This window comes from Tauraco erythrolophus, chromosome 16 (assembly GCF_009769465.1).
Source record: "Tauraco erythrolophus isolate bTauEry1 chromosome 16, bTauEry1.pri, whole genome shotgun sequence".
In the NCBI taxonomy this organism is placed as follows: Eukaryota; Metazoa; Chordata; class Aves; order Musophagiformes; family Musophagidae; genus Tauraco; species Tauraco erythrolophus.
In genome coordinates this window covers 17,197,062-17,216,618 of record NC_141480.1, presented here as the reverse complement: position 1 = coordinate 17,216,618, position 19,557 = coordinate 17,197,062, and the positions used below count along the sequence as shown (strand labels likewise).

General features: G+C 37.5%; 1 protein-coding gene across 1 annotated transcript in view; it reads right to left on the bottom strand.

Annotated features, from left to right (window-relative positions):
• The window catches only part of DOCK2 (dedicator of cytokinesis 2), a 194,581-nt gene that overhangs the window by 165,041 nt on the left and 9,983 nt on the right, over window positions 1–19,557 (bottom strand). The window contains 15 exon segments of the mRNA XM_086621891.1: window positions 516–614; window positions 3,558–3,682; window positions 4,541–4,648; window positions 4,651–4,665; window positions 5,041–5,094; window positions 5,097–5,116; window positions 6,114–6,189; window positions 6,775–6,910; window positions 7,392–7,473; window positions 8,108–8,262; window positions 10,469–10,604; window positions 12,668–12,816; window positions 13,783–13,879; window positions 14,037–14,092; window positions 16,706–16,746. Of these exon segments, the coding sequence (XP_086478017.1) occupies window positions 516–614; window positions 3,558–3,682; window positions 4,541–4,648; window positions 4,651–4,665; window positions 5,041–5,094; window positions 5,097–5,116; window positions 6,114–6,189; window positions 6,775–6,910; window positions 7,392–7,473; window positions 8,108–8,262; window positions 10,469–10,604; window positions 12,668–12,816; window positions 13,783–13,879; window positions 14,037–14,092; window positions 16,706–16,746 (1,349 nt within the window).

Sequence of the window (19,557 nt, the reverse complement as noted above, 5' to 3'; positions counted from 1 at the left end):
CTAAGAACTATTTCTGGAAGCTTCTGGGCGTTTTCCACAAACATTAAAACTAGATTACATACTAATTGGTGCATCTCTAAAGAAATTCGAGGCAGTTTTTCTCTCTGAAATCGTACTGTTTTGGGGGAGGGGGTTGGGTTTTGGTTTGGAGAGTTGTTTCGTGGTGTTGTTTTTTTTTTTAAATCATGCAATAGAAGCTCCTCACCTCCACTGTTTCACCGCCACGGGACAATGCGGTATTTCAGTTTTGATGAGCCGTGTTAGAACACGAGGTTATCTAAGATGGCCTCAGCTGTTTTACCAAACAAAACCTTACCACCTTTTCTAGGCCAAATTTTAAGCTTCAGTAATCGTCTCTCTCTAATAACTGATGTATGACTAACACTCCATCCTTCCAGCTGTATTCAGGACCAAGGAGTTTTTTTAGAAAAAGCTGAAGCTGTGCTATTTTTCTGTGTGAGGTACTAAGAAATTAAAGAGAAAAAAAAAGCAAGTGAAAAGCACGTACGCCATACCTTTAACGTTTCCATCCAACGCGGCTGTTTGACCTGGTAGTAAAGAACCGATCTATATTCGCTGACGGGTTTGTCCCCCGCTCCCAAGCAAACGGCATTCTTACGAAAAGAAGGGAAGAAATGTGCTTAGCGGCTCATTAGTGACTCTAAATTGTTACCACTTGAGCAAAACCAGGCACGGAGAAGCACGGCCACCGAGCGAGAGCCGCCCCGCGACTCCCGCCCTCGGCGGCACATTTACCTCAGGGACCCGCGCGAGACCGGCTGCCGACTCCCGCCCGGCGCGAGCGCCCGCCCGCCTCACCGCCGCACGGCGGGAAAACGTGGCGGCCGTAGCGCCCCGGGCAGCCCGGCCCCGCCGCGGCCTCCCGCGGGATTCTTCGCTTCCCGCCCTCAGCCACAGGTAAGCGCACCGGCCCGCGCCTCTGCGCCCTCACGGAAGCACCGCGGCGGCCGGGAGCAGTGCGGCGGGCGTGGCTGCCGTCGGTAAGGCACCGGGGCCCGGGCCTGGGAGCTGAGGCAAACCTGTCCCCCGTTAACCGGCCCCCAAGGCCCTGTGCGCCTCTAGCCTGGGACCTTTGGAAACGGGAGGCATTCCATGAAAGCGACAGGTTCAGGACAAGTGTCTGTCATGGCGCGTGAAGGCCTCTCTTGAACAAGCAGGTTTGAATTTGGATATGGCATCAGTCAAAATGAAAGAGTAATGAAAGCACCAGAGAGCAAGTGTTAATACGAAGATACCTCATTCTCCAAGCCTCTGAAGATAATGAAAATAAACATTTTCTGTTAAGTATACTGGACCTACCCCTAGACTGCATTCCACAGGGGTTACACAGCAGGCACTAAGAAGAGCTGAGTGATAAATAGATGGAGACTTGATTTCTCAAACCGATGAACTTAAGTGACCAAGGCATCACCTCAATTAGTAGAAGAAACACACAAAGTAAAAGAAATCTAGCTCCATTATGCCATTTATTTCTCCATTTACTTTAAAATACTCTATTCCAGCAGATTCTCAGAAGTGTTTGGCTGCAGAGCCGAAGTGACTTACAAACTAAATGTTTTAGAGGCACCTCCTGCAGTTTTTCAGCATTTAGAATTTTATGTTCTCTAATGACTATCAGAACTAGTACAGATCCAACTTCAAGGTTCTGACCAAGTTCAAAAGTTGTTGTAACCTAGGAATTCAGTTTAGTGAATCTGTGAATAGATTTGTCTGACATCCATCTGTCTTAGCTGATCACAGTTGATTGTACATGCAGAGGAACTGCTAATGCTGATAATTGAAGCAGCAGTATCACTGACACCAGGCATCAGACGTGAAACTGAAGTGCCTGAAAGAAGCACACCTATTAAATTCTCTACTTAAGGCAGAGATGAAACTAATCCTATATAGGCTACAGTAACTACTGCAGAAGTGCAATTTTCCTGCTGAAAATCCAGTGAATCTTAGAAGTCTGCTTCAGACATCATGATGCCTTGTGACAAGAAGGGTGTGATGTTGATACCTGAAGATGATTTGCAAGGTCTGGTCAGAGTCACTTAGTTGCAGAAAGGTATGTCTTATCTGCCTGAACAGAGATTTTTCAAGGTCTATGCACCAACTTGTCTGAATGTATATTCTGTGACATGCACTTGGAATAAAAAGCCTTTTTTTTGCAAGCGTAAATCTAGTGCTAGCTTTTCAACTGCAACTAGTTTCATACCTGAACAGAGCCAACCACTTTCCTGTTTAGTGAATATGTACCTGTTTGATTCATAGATACCAGAAGCATTGAAATTAAGATAAATTTATGGGTTTGAAAGTTTAGTGGTGTTCATTTTTTGGAGGCTAAAAGGGAAAACCACTTTTGTTATTACTTGCATTCAACATCATTTCAATTAACTCAAAATTGTTGCTTAAACTTGTCAAAGACATATTACCCACAGAAAGCAGGCATGATTGGAACGTATATTTCAGATCATAGAGTGACAAATCCACTTTTGCTGATATTTTAAGAAAGGGTGCACATGCAGAACTGAACATAGATAATATTGAATGCACGATTTAATGCATTTAATTTAATTTCCTTAAGGACTACTTAGGTCTATGTGTTTTAAGTATATTGTCTGCAAATAGACAGAATAGAGGTTGCTGAAGTTCATTTCACAACAGAGTTAACTCTGTATATGCAAGTCATGCAGTTAGGTGTTTTCATATATATATATAGGCAGTGTTTTGTAATCAAAGATACAATTTGTTGCATGGACTCTAAGAATTACATGGGGTTAGGATTCTCTTCATTCAAGCTTTAAAGTTAAATTTTAGGTCAAGCATTTTAGTTGTATTTTATCAACATACAGCAAGTCATGGACCAGAAGGAGTTATTCCATCTTAATTTTATCTCAAGAAGCATCATCATGATTTCACCCTCATGATCACAGTACTGATGTAGTGAACAGTGTAAAGCTCAGAAAAAGAAAGGCCAAAAATCTACCTGTACACAGAACTGGTATGAAAAAGCCCTAAGGAAAAGACAAAAATTCCTCAAAAGTGAAATAGATAAGCAAAAGACACTGTAAATATTTATGTTGCATATATACATTGTCTGCATTCCTCTGTTGTCAGTTCTTTAGTTATTTGCCATGTACTACATTCAAAGGACAATGACACAGTCTTCCTGGCACAAAAAATTGTTTGTTATATAGCAGAAACTGTACTTCTAGCATTTCAATGTACCAATTGCATTTCTCTGGAATTTCCACAAGAAAAACCCTAGAGTCAGAACACAGTAATTATCAGAAACAGCATTTGTTCTTCAGCACAGCTAAAATAGGTCATTCAGTGTTATGTCTCATTACAGTTTTATGCAAGACATTTATAGGACTTTAATAGATATGTCACTTTAAACATAAAACTTATCAGTCACAAGATGACACAAGTGAAGGAAGTGCATTTTTTTGCACAATGGTATTTTATAAAAATTTATAAGTAGTTTAAGGCTTACTTCTGTAATATAACTCATGTTTCTATGTCCATCATATAGGAAAAAGAAAACTTACTGGCATCACTTTTCCTTCTTCATCACAGACACACATAATCACTTCCACATTTCTCTGCGTTGTTTTATTGTATTTATCAAAATCTCCATACAGTAATGTAATATAAATGTCATTTCTTATATCTCCTAAAAAAAAAAATGGAAAGGTTAAAAATCAATGAAAATTCTGTGAGAGCATATGGTCAACTGAACTTGACCAGAATACCTCTTTTTCTGCAGTTAAACAGATAAAAAGGTCTTATTTTCCATCTGAACTGAAAATTTTCATATCTATTATTGTTGGCTAAGAAGATACTACAACGTGGTGTGAAACCAACCAAACGGGAGTCCTCAAAGCGACTTGAAGCAATTCTCGTCCTGCACTGACATCTGCTGGTGACGTGACAGATGATGCATTACTGAGTTTTCCAAGTACACAGCTCGCTCTCTAGAGAGCACTTCCTATCTTCATTTTCTCCTGTGAGCAAATTAATGACTTCTTTTAAAAGAAGTCTTGAGAGTTGAATTGAAGAGTCTGGGGGTTGGTGTGTGTTAGTTTTTAAAAAGGAGCACTGCAGACAGTCAGTGACTTGAATTGGAAAATATCTTGCCATAAATCAAAAAAAAAAAGAAGAGATTGTGAATTCATACATTTATTATTATTAAAGGACAGTAATAAGTTACAATAAAAACAAGGTTAATTTAAAATGCAAGTAAACATCCACTGTAATCTACTTCGAAGACAAGAAAGCAATGTACAAGGAGCTGGATTATCCCTCATTGTCTTGATTTTTTTCTGTTTAAGAACTAGAAAATGCTTTCCAAGGATTTTACTATTTTATGTAAGCCTCTAATATTGAACAAAACTTCCCATGAAGAATGAATTCTAAAGAGGCTCTGCGTTACCCATTACAGAAGTAAATAAGGCTGCAGCTGATGCTTAGATGATAACCTAGGGAATGAAAAAAAAAATCCATTGCTGTGAGAAAACAAAGCACCTCCTACCTGGCATGATTATTTCAGGAAATCCTAGCTTTCTGGCAACAACTGTGGTTCTGTCTACAAGATGTGGATAGTCCTTCCTAGTCTGAATCACATCTCCAACAAGCATTTCACAGTTACCCAGAGACCTGTTAAAAAGAATTATTATTTATGGTATGGCAAAAAAACCCACCAAACTCTCGTGAGATGATTGCTTCTTCTACCCACCAAACAATGATAAGAATTCACTTCCTCCACTTCCTTTATCTGAAAGTAAAAGCTCTATAATTGAAAACTGTAGCTACTAATTTAAACAGTCTCCAAGATTCTGCAACAAACTCGTGATTCTTCACTTTCAACTTCAAAGTTGATCCACTTCCATGGTAGTTCTACAGGTCTAACATAAAAGCCTTTTTCTAAAATGCAAGCAACATCAAACTGAGTTGTACAAGAAGACTTCCGTTATTTTACTTAAAAAAACCACAACATAAAACCACTAAACAAAAAAAAAAAATCTACTTTACCTTGTCCACCACTGTCTCCTTTTGACGCGGTAACTTTGCTTAGGAGACTGTGTAAAATTCATTCTCTGCCACTACCCTGCAAGAGAAAAAACAATGTCTACTAGGAATTAAGTGCTAGATATATCCAACACCATTCAAAACATAGATGGAAAACAGCCTCAGTCCTCTTGCTGTACTTGACCTTACAATGACACGTTGTGCAATTTCTTTAGCTCTCAGTCCGAGTTGCAGACCGCTCCCATGAAGCTGATGCGTACACTGAAGTGAAAGAGACTGACTCGACAACTTTAGGAACAGCCTTTTGTGCCAGACTGACAACGTGAAAGCTTCTCATTTTGTAGGAATGCACAATGTGAATGCTTTCATCAACACGCCAGTCCAGTCTGCTTTCCCTGGTAAACAGCCTGACAAACGAACTTGGAATTTTTTTTTTCAGCCCCTTTTGAAATTGGAAACAGATTCTCACATAACAAATATGTTGGATTAAATTGTGAACAAGTAAAACAATAAACCAGTGTCAGAATTAGATTTATTCTCCACAGTACGTAGCAGCAGTGCTACGTAGAACGCACTAACACATTTCCAGGGAATACTGGCATCTACGCATTTGATCTGCGAGCACCACATCTTTAAGCAGCTGGTCTGGCATTTCTTTTGAAGACAGTTAACGTATGACAATTCAACTGCTTTTTAACTGAAACCCAATTTTTACTCAGATTTTTCTCAAATTCACAACAGAATCAAGCACATAAATAACTAGTTATCCATACTTGTAAAGCTGACTGTTGAGTACATATAACTATTTAACTTCGGTTTTGTTAAACAGGACATGGTACCAGCTGTCTGAAGGAGCACATTCATATAAATACACATTTATTTAACATGCTATGTAACCCTGTCAAGTCTGAAACGCCTTTTAGAGTGATTCCTAAATAGTTAGATCTATTACAACATAAAATTATTAAAAGGAAAAATTATTTTTTCTTGAAACATTTCACAGATTGTTACAGCCAAAGAGTTATTGAAATATTTTTGTGCCTATTAAAAGAAAACTGTATCTATGACTATCTTACGGGTGAAAGGGAATGAAATGCTGCTTCTCTTCATCACTTTCAGCTTTTCCTTTTATGATATCTGTAATATCCATAACTAGAAAAGTAAAAGAAAAATCATGAAACATACAATAGCATTGCAAAATATTTCCTCTGATCCATGATTAATGTTTATTAATGTTCTTGTGCCTCAAGGTAAACACAGATTTTTTCAGTAGTAAGCACTGTAGCCCAATAGAGGTTGGTTTGCGGGGCACGACATTCAGTGCAAAGTCCACACTGCAGACATGACTTTGTGTAAAGGAAGAATTGCTTCAGACTAGTTTTCATCTAATCCTGCCAGTACAGGTATGAGTGCATTGGTGGTGCTCTGAGGACAAATTTGTTGGATTTATTTCATCTGCAAGGAATTCTATTATTATACTGTGATACTGTGCTTTGGTTTGCACTGCATAGCAGTAAGCACGAGTTATTAGGAAATTAAATGCAAAAAGCACATATCTGACCTGAACTAAAGAGCCAATGTAGGTACAGTCTTTATGGACTTAAAAAATGTAAATGTGGAAGACAGTTGACACAGCTATCTTGTGTTCTGCAATGGCTTGGCAGAGATTCCATGGGCCAGGGCTCGCGTGTACCACTGAGGTCCTGCTTCAGACATCGCACAGGGGACGTCAGTTACCTGCCACTCCAAAAGGCCGCCTCAGTCCTTGTGTGTATTTCTTTGAGTTACTGTCTTTGAGATCCATCCTTCCAACTCGGACAATTTGACAAACTAAATAAATTTTATCTCTGCTAAGGTCTTTATTTCCAAGATCCTAAAATACAAACAAAAAAATTGTAATATTATATGGGGAAGAACCAAGTTGTGAAATTTAAACAGGACCTCCACTATAACAAACTAAGCCTCAGTAATCAGTGGGGAAAAAACAAAACAAAACAAAAAAAACCCACACAACGGAATAAACTGAGCCCACAGAAAGGATGAGAAACCGGACAGTTAAAAGTTTGAAGAAAGTATAAGGTAAGATAAACAGAGAAAATTACAGCAATTAAGAGGTAGAGCTGAAAAGAAACATTTTAGTCATTAGTAAGTTTATGATGCAGCAAATTGATTTGAGGAAAGGACATGGAAGTGTTGTCACTGCCTTAAAGCACTCAATGACTGGTCATCTTGCTCTGTTTCTAAGATGACTTCTGCTTCCTTCTGCGTCTTGCTCAATCTTCAGGAGTTCTGATAGCGACCACATAGAAGAGAGAATCTGATTTGCAAATATGAGCTAAGAACAACACACTTACTGTGAACACTACTTTAAGATTGTTGAGCATGTCAATTTCCTTTGGAAAGCCTCTGCTCCCCCATCTCACCAAGTAGTTCTCACTGTTTTGAAGAAAAATATCTTACTGTCATGTGATCGAACAAGTTCAATTCAAGTTCTTCCCTTTCACAGTAAAAAAAAACACAGCACAAAACAAAGGTTGCATAACACACAATAGTCTGTGGTGATTATTTAAGTCTAATACCAGACAAATACCATACAAAATATCATCAGTAAGTTTTGAAAAATAACTTGAACACAAGACAGAACGGCACCGTTTTTGGAAGAAACGGTACCATCATCCTGTTTGACAGGGATACTCAACAGAATTGCAATCTATCTTTGAATTTATAAGTTACTCCCATTTTTGTCCCCTTCCCCCTGTTTCAGCAATTTGCTCTACACACCACATTCTCCATCAGAACAATCTCTTGACTTTGAAGTGGTTTCAGCCTTCTCCAAAATTCTGAAGTGTTCGATGCAGGAATTACCTGTCAACATATTTGGGATCCCTTACCCTGGAATTCCTTAGTAGCTTCTAATACCTACATCTGTCCACAGTTCCCCTTCTTTTTGTTTTCTTCTTTTTATTTATATATCCTCTGAATGACTAGCATGTTGGCAACTGTTTTATTTCATTTTGGCTAGCTCCTTTTGCTACTCTTCTGCAATAAAAAAAAAAAAAAGAAAGCTTACCTTATAATTGTTAATTTCTGTGGATCATATAGTGACATAAAGAGTTCTGCATCCTCTCCAATTCGGCACACAAAATTCCGCACAAAGACGTATAGACTGTGAGTGGGGGATGAAGACATTCGGGAGTATGAGGCATAATCTGGTTGATCCTTTGACTGCTCAGAAAGAGGAAAATCATTAGCTAAATCCATGAATTAAAATGGTGAGATACTACAAGCAGTTTCAATTTTTATCATACATAGGAGCAAAAATACATAAGAAAATTTGGATAAAAATGCTTGTTTCCAGCAAATTCCTCTGAAAGACAGTAATGCAGACATAATTAGCAAATAAGTTTCTGATCCTCTGCAATGCTTCACCAGTGTACCAACATCCTTTTCTCCTACGAAGCTAGAAAGTTAGTAGGTTAGAAGGTGCAGAAGTGACATAGGTACGGAAGATCGCACCTTCCTCTCCAGAGCCTTCACTGTATGCAAGGACATAAAAAGCTCAGACTGGGTTCTTCAAAACACGGCACCCAGACTAGGGAGCCACCTTGGTGCGCAAGTAGTGAAAAAGCTGATGACAGAGATGCCTTAAATCAACCTTTTTCAGTACTTAGGAGACTTACTTAGTCTAAGTAGGAACTTCCTTTGTATGGGGTTCTAAGCATATTATCCTTTCCAGGTTAATCTATATCCTTTTATAAAGGATAAAGGATTAATTTATATCCTTTTATAAATGGAACAGGGATTATTTTATGAGTATTTCCAATAATAGTTAAACTGTTTCTCTTCCCTGCTCTCTTCACCTCCAGAAACCTTCCTTTCTGGAAAATCTTAACATTTACTTTCACTGAGGAGAAAACAGCCAGGTTAAGTTTTTCTCCAGTACATGAATGTATTCAAAACCTTACATCCCAAGAAAATCCGGCTGCTTTCAGACTGTTCTGAAGTCCTTTTCTAAAATTCCAGTAAAAGACTATGCCTAAAAGATTTGACAATGCTTTTGCTATGCTGTAAGAACTTAAACCCCTTTCGGAGAAGAGAGCAGGGAGACGGACTCAATGATCCTTACGGGTCTCTTCCAACTTGAGATGTTCCATGACTTTCATATCTTAGGGCCACTTCTTCAGCCACTTTGTAACTACATAAAGAGTGAAACATTATCATCACTTTTCAAGAGAAGAGAAAGTATCAAGCTGTCACTGCCGAGGCAAGCCTGCAAGTCTGAAAGAGAGGATTTTTGAACCCAGTTGGATATAGCAGAAGGCCTACTATCCACATCTTAATGGGGTTTCAGCACGCTAGGAACAACTAGCAAAACAAGATCCACCTCTTTGAAGAGCAAACAAATTACATACTGAGATCAGGAGACAGCTGAGCAGGTTCACTGACTCAAAAATGGGCTCCTAATTGCTACCGACATCCCTTTTTAGCCACCTAGAAACAGCCACTTAACATTTGATGGCCTAAAGCACTTTTATCCATTGTTTAGCTCTATTTTTTAAACAAATCAATACAGTCTACTGCAGACTACCAAGTTTAATTTTCCTTATATTGTCAGTTAATTACATTTTGATGTCTGGGAAGCAAGATTTATTTAGTGACACTGATGAGAAAAACTCCTAAGGTGTTTTCCAGTGATTCGTCATGGGCATTATTGAAGTGTCATGACAGCCCAACTTTTTCTTGTCAAGTGCTTTACTGGCTTTATTACTGTTTATTTTCTCATGAAGGAAGAAAAGAGCCCAAGTATCTTACAAGTCCCTGAACAGATTTCATGTAGAAAAACATCAAGGAAGTACAGTCACCTGCTTTGCATTTTACAAGATGACATTTAGGCACTCATCAGCTTTGCTAAGGCATGCTAACTTCTGGTGTTAGTAAGATTGTGCTGAATTCACCTGAGTTCTTTATTGAGCTTAAATTCTTCAACTCCATCAAACTAGCAAGCAGCAACACATAGCACACAACTAGTGTTGTCACAAGATCTTGTAAAAAAAGTGCTTTGCTTAGTCATAGCTTGCAGCCTGAACTCCAAATATCTAACTAATCACTATGCAAATCGGCCAATTGAGTAGCCCACAGATGGAATGAGGAGACATATTTCATTTTAGGAATCCAAGAATGGATTTAGAAGCAGATTTAGACACAGGCTTTCAGCCTCGCCCACAGCTTGAACCCAGTGCACAAATGCAACTAACTTAATTTGAGGCTTAGCCAGATTTATAACACATTAATGTGAATCTACTCTTAGTTCAATCAGAGGCAAAAGTTTCCACCGACTTCTATAGTAGAAGGTTACATCTTTCAACTCTTGTACTGGTTTTTCATTTTTATTTTAGCAAAGAAAGCATGAAGTTTGGCCAGTCATTCCTACCATTTCCTCCTTAATTCGCTCAGTGATTTTATTAGTTGCTTCTTCATGTGCATGAAATAGGCTGATGACACTAGTTTTATCTGGATCTAAGATATTTCCATCTTCATCTCTAACTGTTAGATCTAGCTCAAGTATCCTGTGAAAATACAAAGAGCATAATGGCAAGGTTATTTCCTTCTATAAAAATAGAGCTTAGAAATGTACACACAAGGAGCTGCTTCAAGTTTTAAAGCAATAAAGTTTAAATACATGTAACAGTATTTGATTGAAGCAAAATTTAACTCAACACCATGATTTTCCTTTCAAGCTGTTGTACAGTATTTATGCATCTTAGGAATTTATAGTAATGTCACCAAAGTATTTAAATGCCTATCACATAAAACAGATTCACCATGTTCAATGACTTCAAGCAGTCATCATCTCTTTTGCTTTTTAACGTATAACCTTTATAATCAAGATGCGTAGGTTTTTCCTGTTACCTTCTGCTTTTATGTTGCTCTCTTACTCTCCCAGTCCTGTTACTTAACTACTATGCTCTGTACCCCTTTGCTCACATACAAATCATGCCTTTTTTCCTTCTGCTCTTCCCCTCCTCGCCCCCCTCAACATTCAAAAGCCAAGTCTTGCCTCCATACATCCTAGATATTCTTGCCCACAATGCCATGGTGTCACCTCACCCAAAAGACAGCATTTCTCGCCTATCCGGGATCTCACTCCTCCACCCCCCTCTAAAATCGGTCTACTTCATGCCTGACTGTACCTTTCTAAAACATACTGGCTGCCCTTATGGCACTGTTAATGTTGATGGAAGCAGTCTGTATCAGACTGCAAGCTGTCTTCATCACCTTAACCTGATTATCCACAACCTCTTCTGATTTGGCATTCAATCTCCTGTCCCACAATGACCCACTCAGCCTCCATTGTCATTCCCCTCTACTCCTTTTCGACAGTTTGGCAAATTTCCTTCATACATCACAACTCAGCCCCATACTTTCAGGCACTTAAATACTAACCAACTTTCACTTTTCCTCTATACAATCCCAAACCATTTTAAACATCCCCTCCACCTCTGCTCCTCTAAAGGAAACAGCTTATTGTCTTATGATTTGGAAAGAAGAGAGTGAAAACATAAGTCTGAAAGCAAAGAAATGTTAGCATTGTCTTAATCAGAGCTGGGCTTCTTTGATCGGAGCATTTCAAAGTAAAATCTGTCTTGGAGTGAACATTCAGCTCGACAAAGCATAGCAGGATATGTGTTTTTCCACAGTATGTTCAGTAAGAATACAATTTGTAAGAAATCTGTGCATCCAAGTCACAGTGAACAAGGTAAGAGTTTCGTTACATCTCGTGGTCATTTTCTATGCCTAGCCACAAGTAACTCAAGACTTTCAGCTGCATGTAGGCCTTTGGGCCACAATAACCACAGTCACTTGCAATAGCTAAATATAGTTTACAAGCAGATTCCAATGCCTATAAAACCAATACTACGAAGTTTTGTTTACCAAGCTCTTTCTCCCCCCTTATCAGATGGTAGAACACCACTCAACCCAAAATAACCCCATTGTTGCCAAAAACGTGTTGTGTTGCAGTGACTGTTCATTAGCAAGAAGCAGACAAGGCATTTTGTCAAATAACAATTCTATCCCTACCAGTTTCACTTTTATTACCAGAACCAGAGTTCTACCTGGAAATTCCTTATTAAATTGAGGGGGTGGTTGGGTGGGTAGGCTGGTGGAGTGGTGCCTTTGGCAGAAGCTCTGTACATTTTTGACTTTTGCTATTCATCCACCACACTAAGGTCTCTCAACACCACTTCTGAAGTGGTAGCATAACATTAATAGAGGTAGGCTGTGTTTGTGAAGGATGGAGAAGTTTTGGGTCCTGAATATACTGATGTAATATGTGTATATAAAGGCCAGTTATCTGACCTCGGATCTTTACAACTGATGAGCTCATATATCTGTAATTAAAAAATAAATTAATATTTTCAAAAAGCAATTTGCTATGAGAAGTCTGAACACGGTATCTACTAGTATCACAGGAATAACAGGAACAAGTTTAAAAAGGAAGATTCAGTATGTTTACATCTCACATTAAAGAGTTACAAAACTGCAAAAAGGAAAACTTTACCATAATTTCTGTTCTAGTTGAGTGCTTTAAAATTAATCATATTTTCCAGAAGCAACGTAGGCCACTTACTTGTTACCATAGTCAATTTTGGAAGTGACTTTCTGTTTGAGTTCTTTGAGCTCATCTTTTGGCAAAGTCCCAGACAGAAGCTGTGACCGCCACTCCATTAAGTCATACATCATGGACTGCACCTGCTGGAACCGCTCTTTCTTATTTGTCTAAGATATAAAAGAAAACAATAAGGTTCAAGCTTCAAGTTGAAGTGAGATGTTGGTCTTGACGATGTGTCATATTTAATGCTCAGTGATTGCAAAAGCAAGAATTAGGCAAAGTACTGAGCCTGGCTTCCTTCCTTCTCTCATCCCACAAATTGTAAAGTACAGAATCTCCCATGTGACTGTAAAGAAACGACATGAAATTTAAGCAGTTCATACGGGGATAGGGAATTACATTATTTTTGTTTTATTTAATTGTGCTGGTTTAAAATTTTTTAATTAAGTCTCATCAGAATAAAACATTATAGAAGTAATTTACTTCTGTATGAGATACCAATAAGAGCATGCTGGGAACAACAACATTGATTAGTGATTATTAACACATTTTAAGAGAAAAGCGAGAGCATGCATAGAAGTCACTAAAGCAGTTCCAGTGTCATTCACTGAAACAAGAAAACTTTAACTGTTGACTTTAACAAAAGGAAGACTAAGTGGTGACACGTTACAGAAAATATATTAATGAGGAAAAGCTACACCATATTCAGGATTTCTTTGCCCCAACAGAGAAAAAATGAAATCCAATGGCTAGGATCCTGGAGCAGTCAACACTTTATGAAGTCAACTTTTTTTATGATGAATATTTTTCAAATGCACCTTCATTATATTTTATATTTCTATCTTGAAATTTGTCAACTTGACAAAGAACAATTGTGAAAAAATTATCATATACAGGATACTCAAGGTTGAACACTAAAGGCATGAAGTTAAACCACTCAGCAGTAAGTCAGCCTTTTAATTTAAAGCCATTGAAGAAAACAGTAATCATCTAAGCAGTGATGAAGTAGTCATTTCTTAAATCCTCCCAGATCCTGCCTTGCATCCAAGAAAAGACACTAATTTGAACAAGGCCTCAATATGAATAAAGAGGACAAATTAACAGGCCACACATGGCATGTAAAAATGTCATACCACATAGAGCTGTTTCCAGATGCTTCCCCATTCCCAGAGAGTAGTGGTAACTTCTTGAACTAAAGGAATTTCAGCAGGTATGGTATTTTCTGTATGTCTAGGAAAGAGAAGAAAATTTAACAGAATGAAAATGAAATAGAGTATCTGAGTTTCATGGGTTTATATTAGAGTTACTGTTTAAGGCATATAAATGCCTTAACCCCATTCTTTAGCAGACAAGATCTTTAATGTAATAAAACAGTTAAATTCAATACCTCTTCTTTTCAACAGTGACTTCCTTGATGTGGATGAAAGACTTAGGAAATATTCCCTGTTGAAGGAGAATATAAAAAATAAAAAACAATCCACTCTCATTCTCCAAGAACATTTTTAAGTAACAAATAAGAGCTTTCTAAAACTATGAATATAAACTCTAATCTCCAAATTACCTGCTGCCTATCTAGTTTTCTTTCCAGCTAGTGCATTTCTGTTTGACAGACAAGTAATAGAAGTTTTGTCATATCCTTTTCTGCAAACATAGAATTACATTTCTTCATAAGAAACACCATCTTCCACCCTCATCTCCCCATCTACTCTCCCAGAAAGCACTACATACAGTGTAAATACAGCAAAGAAACATTTTCGCTGTGCATCAGCCCATAAGTTTCCCATTCTAGGAAAAAAATGCAGTCTAATTTAGAGATCAGCTTGATTGTAAAACCAAAGGAGAGACTCTTATTATAGGATAGTTGCATCTAGTGAAAGAAATATTGATAGACAAAGGAAATCACTCAGAATGAACAGCAAAACGACCACTGACATGAAGGATAGTAAACTTAACGTTCACTGTGAAGCATAAGAGCCAAGAACACTGTGCCTAAGACTAAAACCACTTTAAGAAAAAAGAACGACCTTTCATTTGCGATTCACAAAGAAGGGAGACACTTCATAAAGCCATAAACTCTCAGCCCTACTGGGTATATGTGGCACCACTGCAACTGAGATTATGTTCTCATTTTGTACTACCTAGGGCCATGCAGTAAGATGCCCAGCAAGATGTAGCAAAGGGGGCACCAGGTTTCATGACATTCTCTACATTTATTATTACTTGACCTGTGTAGGAAAAAAAGCTGTCACCAGACAAAACTATCTAATGCGATGCATTCTTGCTCTGCAACAGCTGAAGGAATGTTTGACCACTAATCTACCTATGACAATCCTCACATTAACTAGCAAATCTAGTCTTGGTAATTAAACTAGGTTCTTCTTGGATTCTTCTCTATTCAGTAACTGACACCCATACGTGGTACTTTACAAAATCTTTCTCTCAATTGATTTGAGCTTTTATAGCTATTTTCTTTTAGCACCAGATCCTAACCAAAATAAAGTCATATCTTATCACTGCACAGTGTTCATTAATATTTATGTTCAAAAGAGTCCATGAAGATGCGAAGTAAAAAAGAAGGTCCCATTAATAGTAAGTTTAGTGAAATTAGTAATACTTCTTAAAATGTTACGCATGTTGACCTTGATGAAACTTTTTAGCAATATTAAGAATTAGTTAAAAAGAAGTGGTTAGTTCTGATAAATATTTTCCCTTTTTTAGTTTTAGACTAAAATGAAATAAAATAAAAATTTTAATTAGCATAAACAGCAATAGCTTTTTGAACCAAGAGAAATGTCAAAGGAGTATTTAAAACACAGTTACAGTACTGGACAAGATAGGAGGATGGTTAGCCATCCAACCTCAATTATTGCAGGTAGACCAGCTGATAGTAACTACTTTGGGTAGCTTTCACTGAAATACTACACTGTATCAAGAACTTATGGTGAACTACCTTATCCCTGGCCTGGCTTCCGCCTCGTCTGTGACAAGCTAGAAATGGAAGCAAGCAAATAAGGTGTACTACGCAGTTGTATTGGACCTCATAGAACATGAGAATCAACATACAGATGTCTGGAGAAAATGATTATGCATAATTATCACAAATAATTACTCATTCCTCTGTCTTTTAGGAAGCGCAGCCATTGAACAATCAAGTGAAATAGTAAGGCTAATCTAAGCATCTACTACTTCCAAAAGGAAACTAAAATATTTTACCATCATGTACAATTTGAAAAAAGACAAATTAGTCGCTCTAACTTAATGCAAGTTATTGCTAATACCTACAAACCATTGAATACAAAGTAAGAAAAAGGAGAAACAGACAACTTGAGACTGTTCTCGTTCTCTTCTGACCCCATATTCTCTGCGAACAACTGTCCCTCATCTCTCCAGATATGGCTTTTTAAGTGGCTGTGAAGGTTTTATACATGGTTTTTCCAGGCTAGAGAGAAGCAACTTCCACCAAACATTTTTATTGTAATATGAGTCTCTATCTTCAAATGCTTTTTCATTGCTGCTCCCTAAAACTTCTGATACTAACAGCAAGTGTCAAAAAAAAAAAAAGCTTTTCTTCTAGGAAAGTGTGTTTGAATCTAAAAAAGTAATTTTCTTGCTACCTAACTCAAGAGTCATCATATCCAGGGTAAAAACTATTCATTTGTGGCTTTGCATTAGAGATATATTTAAGAATTTAAGCCTAATGGGAGTTGTTTAGATTGAATGTAACCTAAAAAATCCATAGAAAAAAGTGCAGAAAAACACATCTAGCAGTAAATTAACTCAAAAAGTTATTTCTAATGATATCTCCATCAGTCTGTTAACCTGAAGGCACAGTAATTTTTTCTTGATTGATCTGCTTCTCCCAGTCCTCATTTCCAATATTTACCAACATTGTCCAGGACAAATACTGATCTTTTTTTTCATCTTGAAAGGAAAGAGAATGGAGGTAGCTGACTTCAGAGATAACAATAAGACTATCTGATAAGAGGTACTAAAAAACCCACTTCATGGGTTGATTTCTTTAAAATAGTCTCATAGGAACTAATAGCATGATCTTACCTCTGATCCTTTATGTCTTACTAGGTAACCTTTGTACCAATCTGAAAGGAAAAAAGAGTGCACTTAGTATGACAGAACATAGGTATGAAAAAGCGTACAATAAAGTCATGGGTTTTGTTTTATATAAGAACTACCTAGCATAGGATGTTCAAAATTAATGTTACTATGAAAATATATAGATGAAAGTAAAGTGAATAGCAGGAAGCTTATTTAGCACAACTTGCACTTTAGCTAGTGGGATTATATGGTCTACTTTAAAGTCTTGTGTAGTAAGTACAGATAATCTTACACAGAAGTGAACACCTCCACACTCACATACAAAAGGTAGGATAAGCTGTTTTGTAATGTAACATAACTCACACAGATATATCTGTGTCTCTCAAACCAGTATCGCTCCTGATACTGGTTAGCCATTCTGATTGTGTTCTAGGTGTAGCGTTAATCTGATACAGTGCACGGTTGGTACATATCCAGCTTCCTTCAACGTAAGTAAACCAACTTCCTGCCATTTTGGATCCAACTCGAGTAAGCAGCTTCCTAGTGTGAAGTTCAAGTTAGAACCTCAAGAAAACAAAGGGCTAATATGCAGCTTCTGCTCCATTCGTAATGCGAAACCTCTTCTGAAAGAGTGCAGTATTTCAGCAGCGGCAATTAAACTACTAATTCAGAGCTTGTCCCATCTATGCCTCAGTTAAGTCAGTGAACTTTCACGAAGAACATTAAAGGAAGAGTTCGCCCTTACTGAATTACAGCAGAAGCCACGTCCCCTGGGCACACATATCATCATGAAACATTACTTACACAGCAACTGCATTCAACTCTGTTGAAAGCTGCTTCTGTTTCACCCCAAAGAGAATTTTATGACTAAAAGCATACATTTTCTGACTCTAATCATGAACAGGTATTATCTCTTCCCTACCACCTCTTCTTTCTCACCATTTCTAACACAGCGCAGGTATTTCAGCCATGCAACCAAAGCATAAAAAATTCATCCCAAACAGTACTGTGAGAAAGGCAATGTTAAAAGTCACAGGAGAATCATTGATCTCGAAGAAAGACCAGGACAGATTTTTTTTCAGGTTTTTCAGCACTTGGATTTTTTTTTTTTTTCCAGTGTCTTCTCAGCAACAGAATTTGAACTCACTTCTGAAACTGAATTATTTGCACATAGTCTCCATTTTACAACCAAGCATAAATACATTCCATCTATTTCATCCATTTACTGTGACTGCACATGTATGTTCTGTGCATATATTTTGTGCATAAACAAACTAAAACAGCAAATAAAATGAGCACAGAAAAAAACAACTTACTTTTGGTTACTCTTCAGCTGCAGCTGGCAGTGTATTTTTAAGCACCTGATAAAAGTTTAACTTCCTCACTTGCATAATATGAAAGATTCTACTTCTTCATTGACAAACTTATTTCATAAAGCAAACAAAGCATGCTAAAGGCAGAGGATTCAGAAAAAACTTCTAGATAAAAAATAACCTCATAAGATCTCGACTCAATTTGCTAGTCTGGGCTGACAAACTGACAACAAATCTATCACAGGAGTGAGAAACCTGGAATATTGTTTCTGCGATTAACAGAGCAATATACGGATAAAGAGTTTTCTGGTTTATCAATGTATTTTTTCTTAGCCAAAATGTTTCGAATGGAGGCTTAAAGAATTATGCAGACCTTTCATTTTTTAGGAGAGGACGAGAATCATCACTCATGACTTGGAGAGATGCATCTGTTGACTAATAGTCTAATGAGCAATATCAGTATTTTCACTGATGCTTAGACATGTTCAATTTCCCTTACAAATAGAGAAAAAAACATGCACTCCAAAACATTGGAGGTATGGTTTCTCAAATATTTTGTTGTTTCCATGCAAAACAACCTAGAGCTCTATGAAGTGGAATGGGCTGAGCACAAATGGCTTTGGATTGTTTGCAGCCTTAAGACCACCACATACAGCTGTCTCTAACTGCATAATACAGCAGTCGGCCTTTCTATTTAACATAACTACAGTTAATAAGATACAGCTGACAGGCAGCAAAAGTAGCTTGAAGAAGATAATTTTACAATACATTTTGCAAAGCTTGAAGCACTTTGTAACTTTTTTTTAAACTGCTACCTGGTGAAGAACATCACTGCAGATTGAAAATAAACTACTATTATGACGACATTTGCAGATACCTAACTGTCGAGTTAGGAACAATTGCACTCTTGTTGCTTTTTACTACTAAAAACTCTCGAGACTTGGGAGAGAATTGAGTCAGATTGTGAAGGTACAGATGAAGTCAGTATGGAGGGATACACTATCACTACTGTATCAACAATGAATTCAGCTTCACAAATGTATGAAATTTGATGTTTATTCTTGTGCTTGTATTTATTTTATGCTTATACAGTTGGTCAGGTATCTCCACATACAAGCTACGTAAGTTTGGATCAGCATATTGACTATCTATCATGCATGACTTGACTTGGACCTTCCACTGTTTAGCATGTTCAGTGATTTGGAAAGCTTTCAGAAGTGTTTCTATCATGCTGACCTACAGACTACTTTAACATACTAGATTTTCATCTTATACTATAGGATGCCTGACATGCTGAATATCTCCTAGCAACAAATATTTAGTTTAGAGGCAAAAATGTACTCAATTAAAACTTCAATGAAATCTAATGTAACTTCCATTAGGTATATTACAAGCTGGCATGAACATCACAAACTCTACTTCACCTTGATGACTTCCTCATTTGGTAATGGCTTCCCAAAAAAAACACACATACTCTAACATTTCTGATTTTGGCTCTCCAAAAATGAATAGGTTCTTCCTCAAAATAGAACACCACCGATA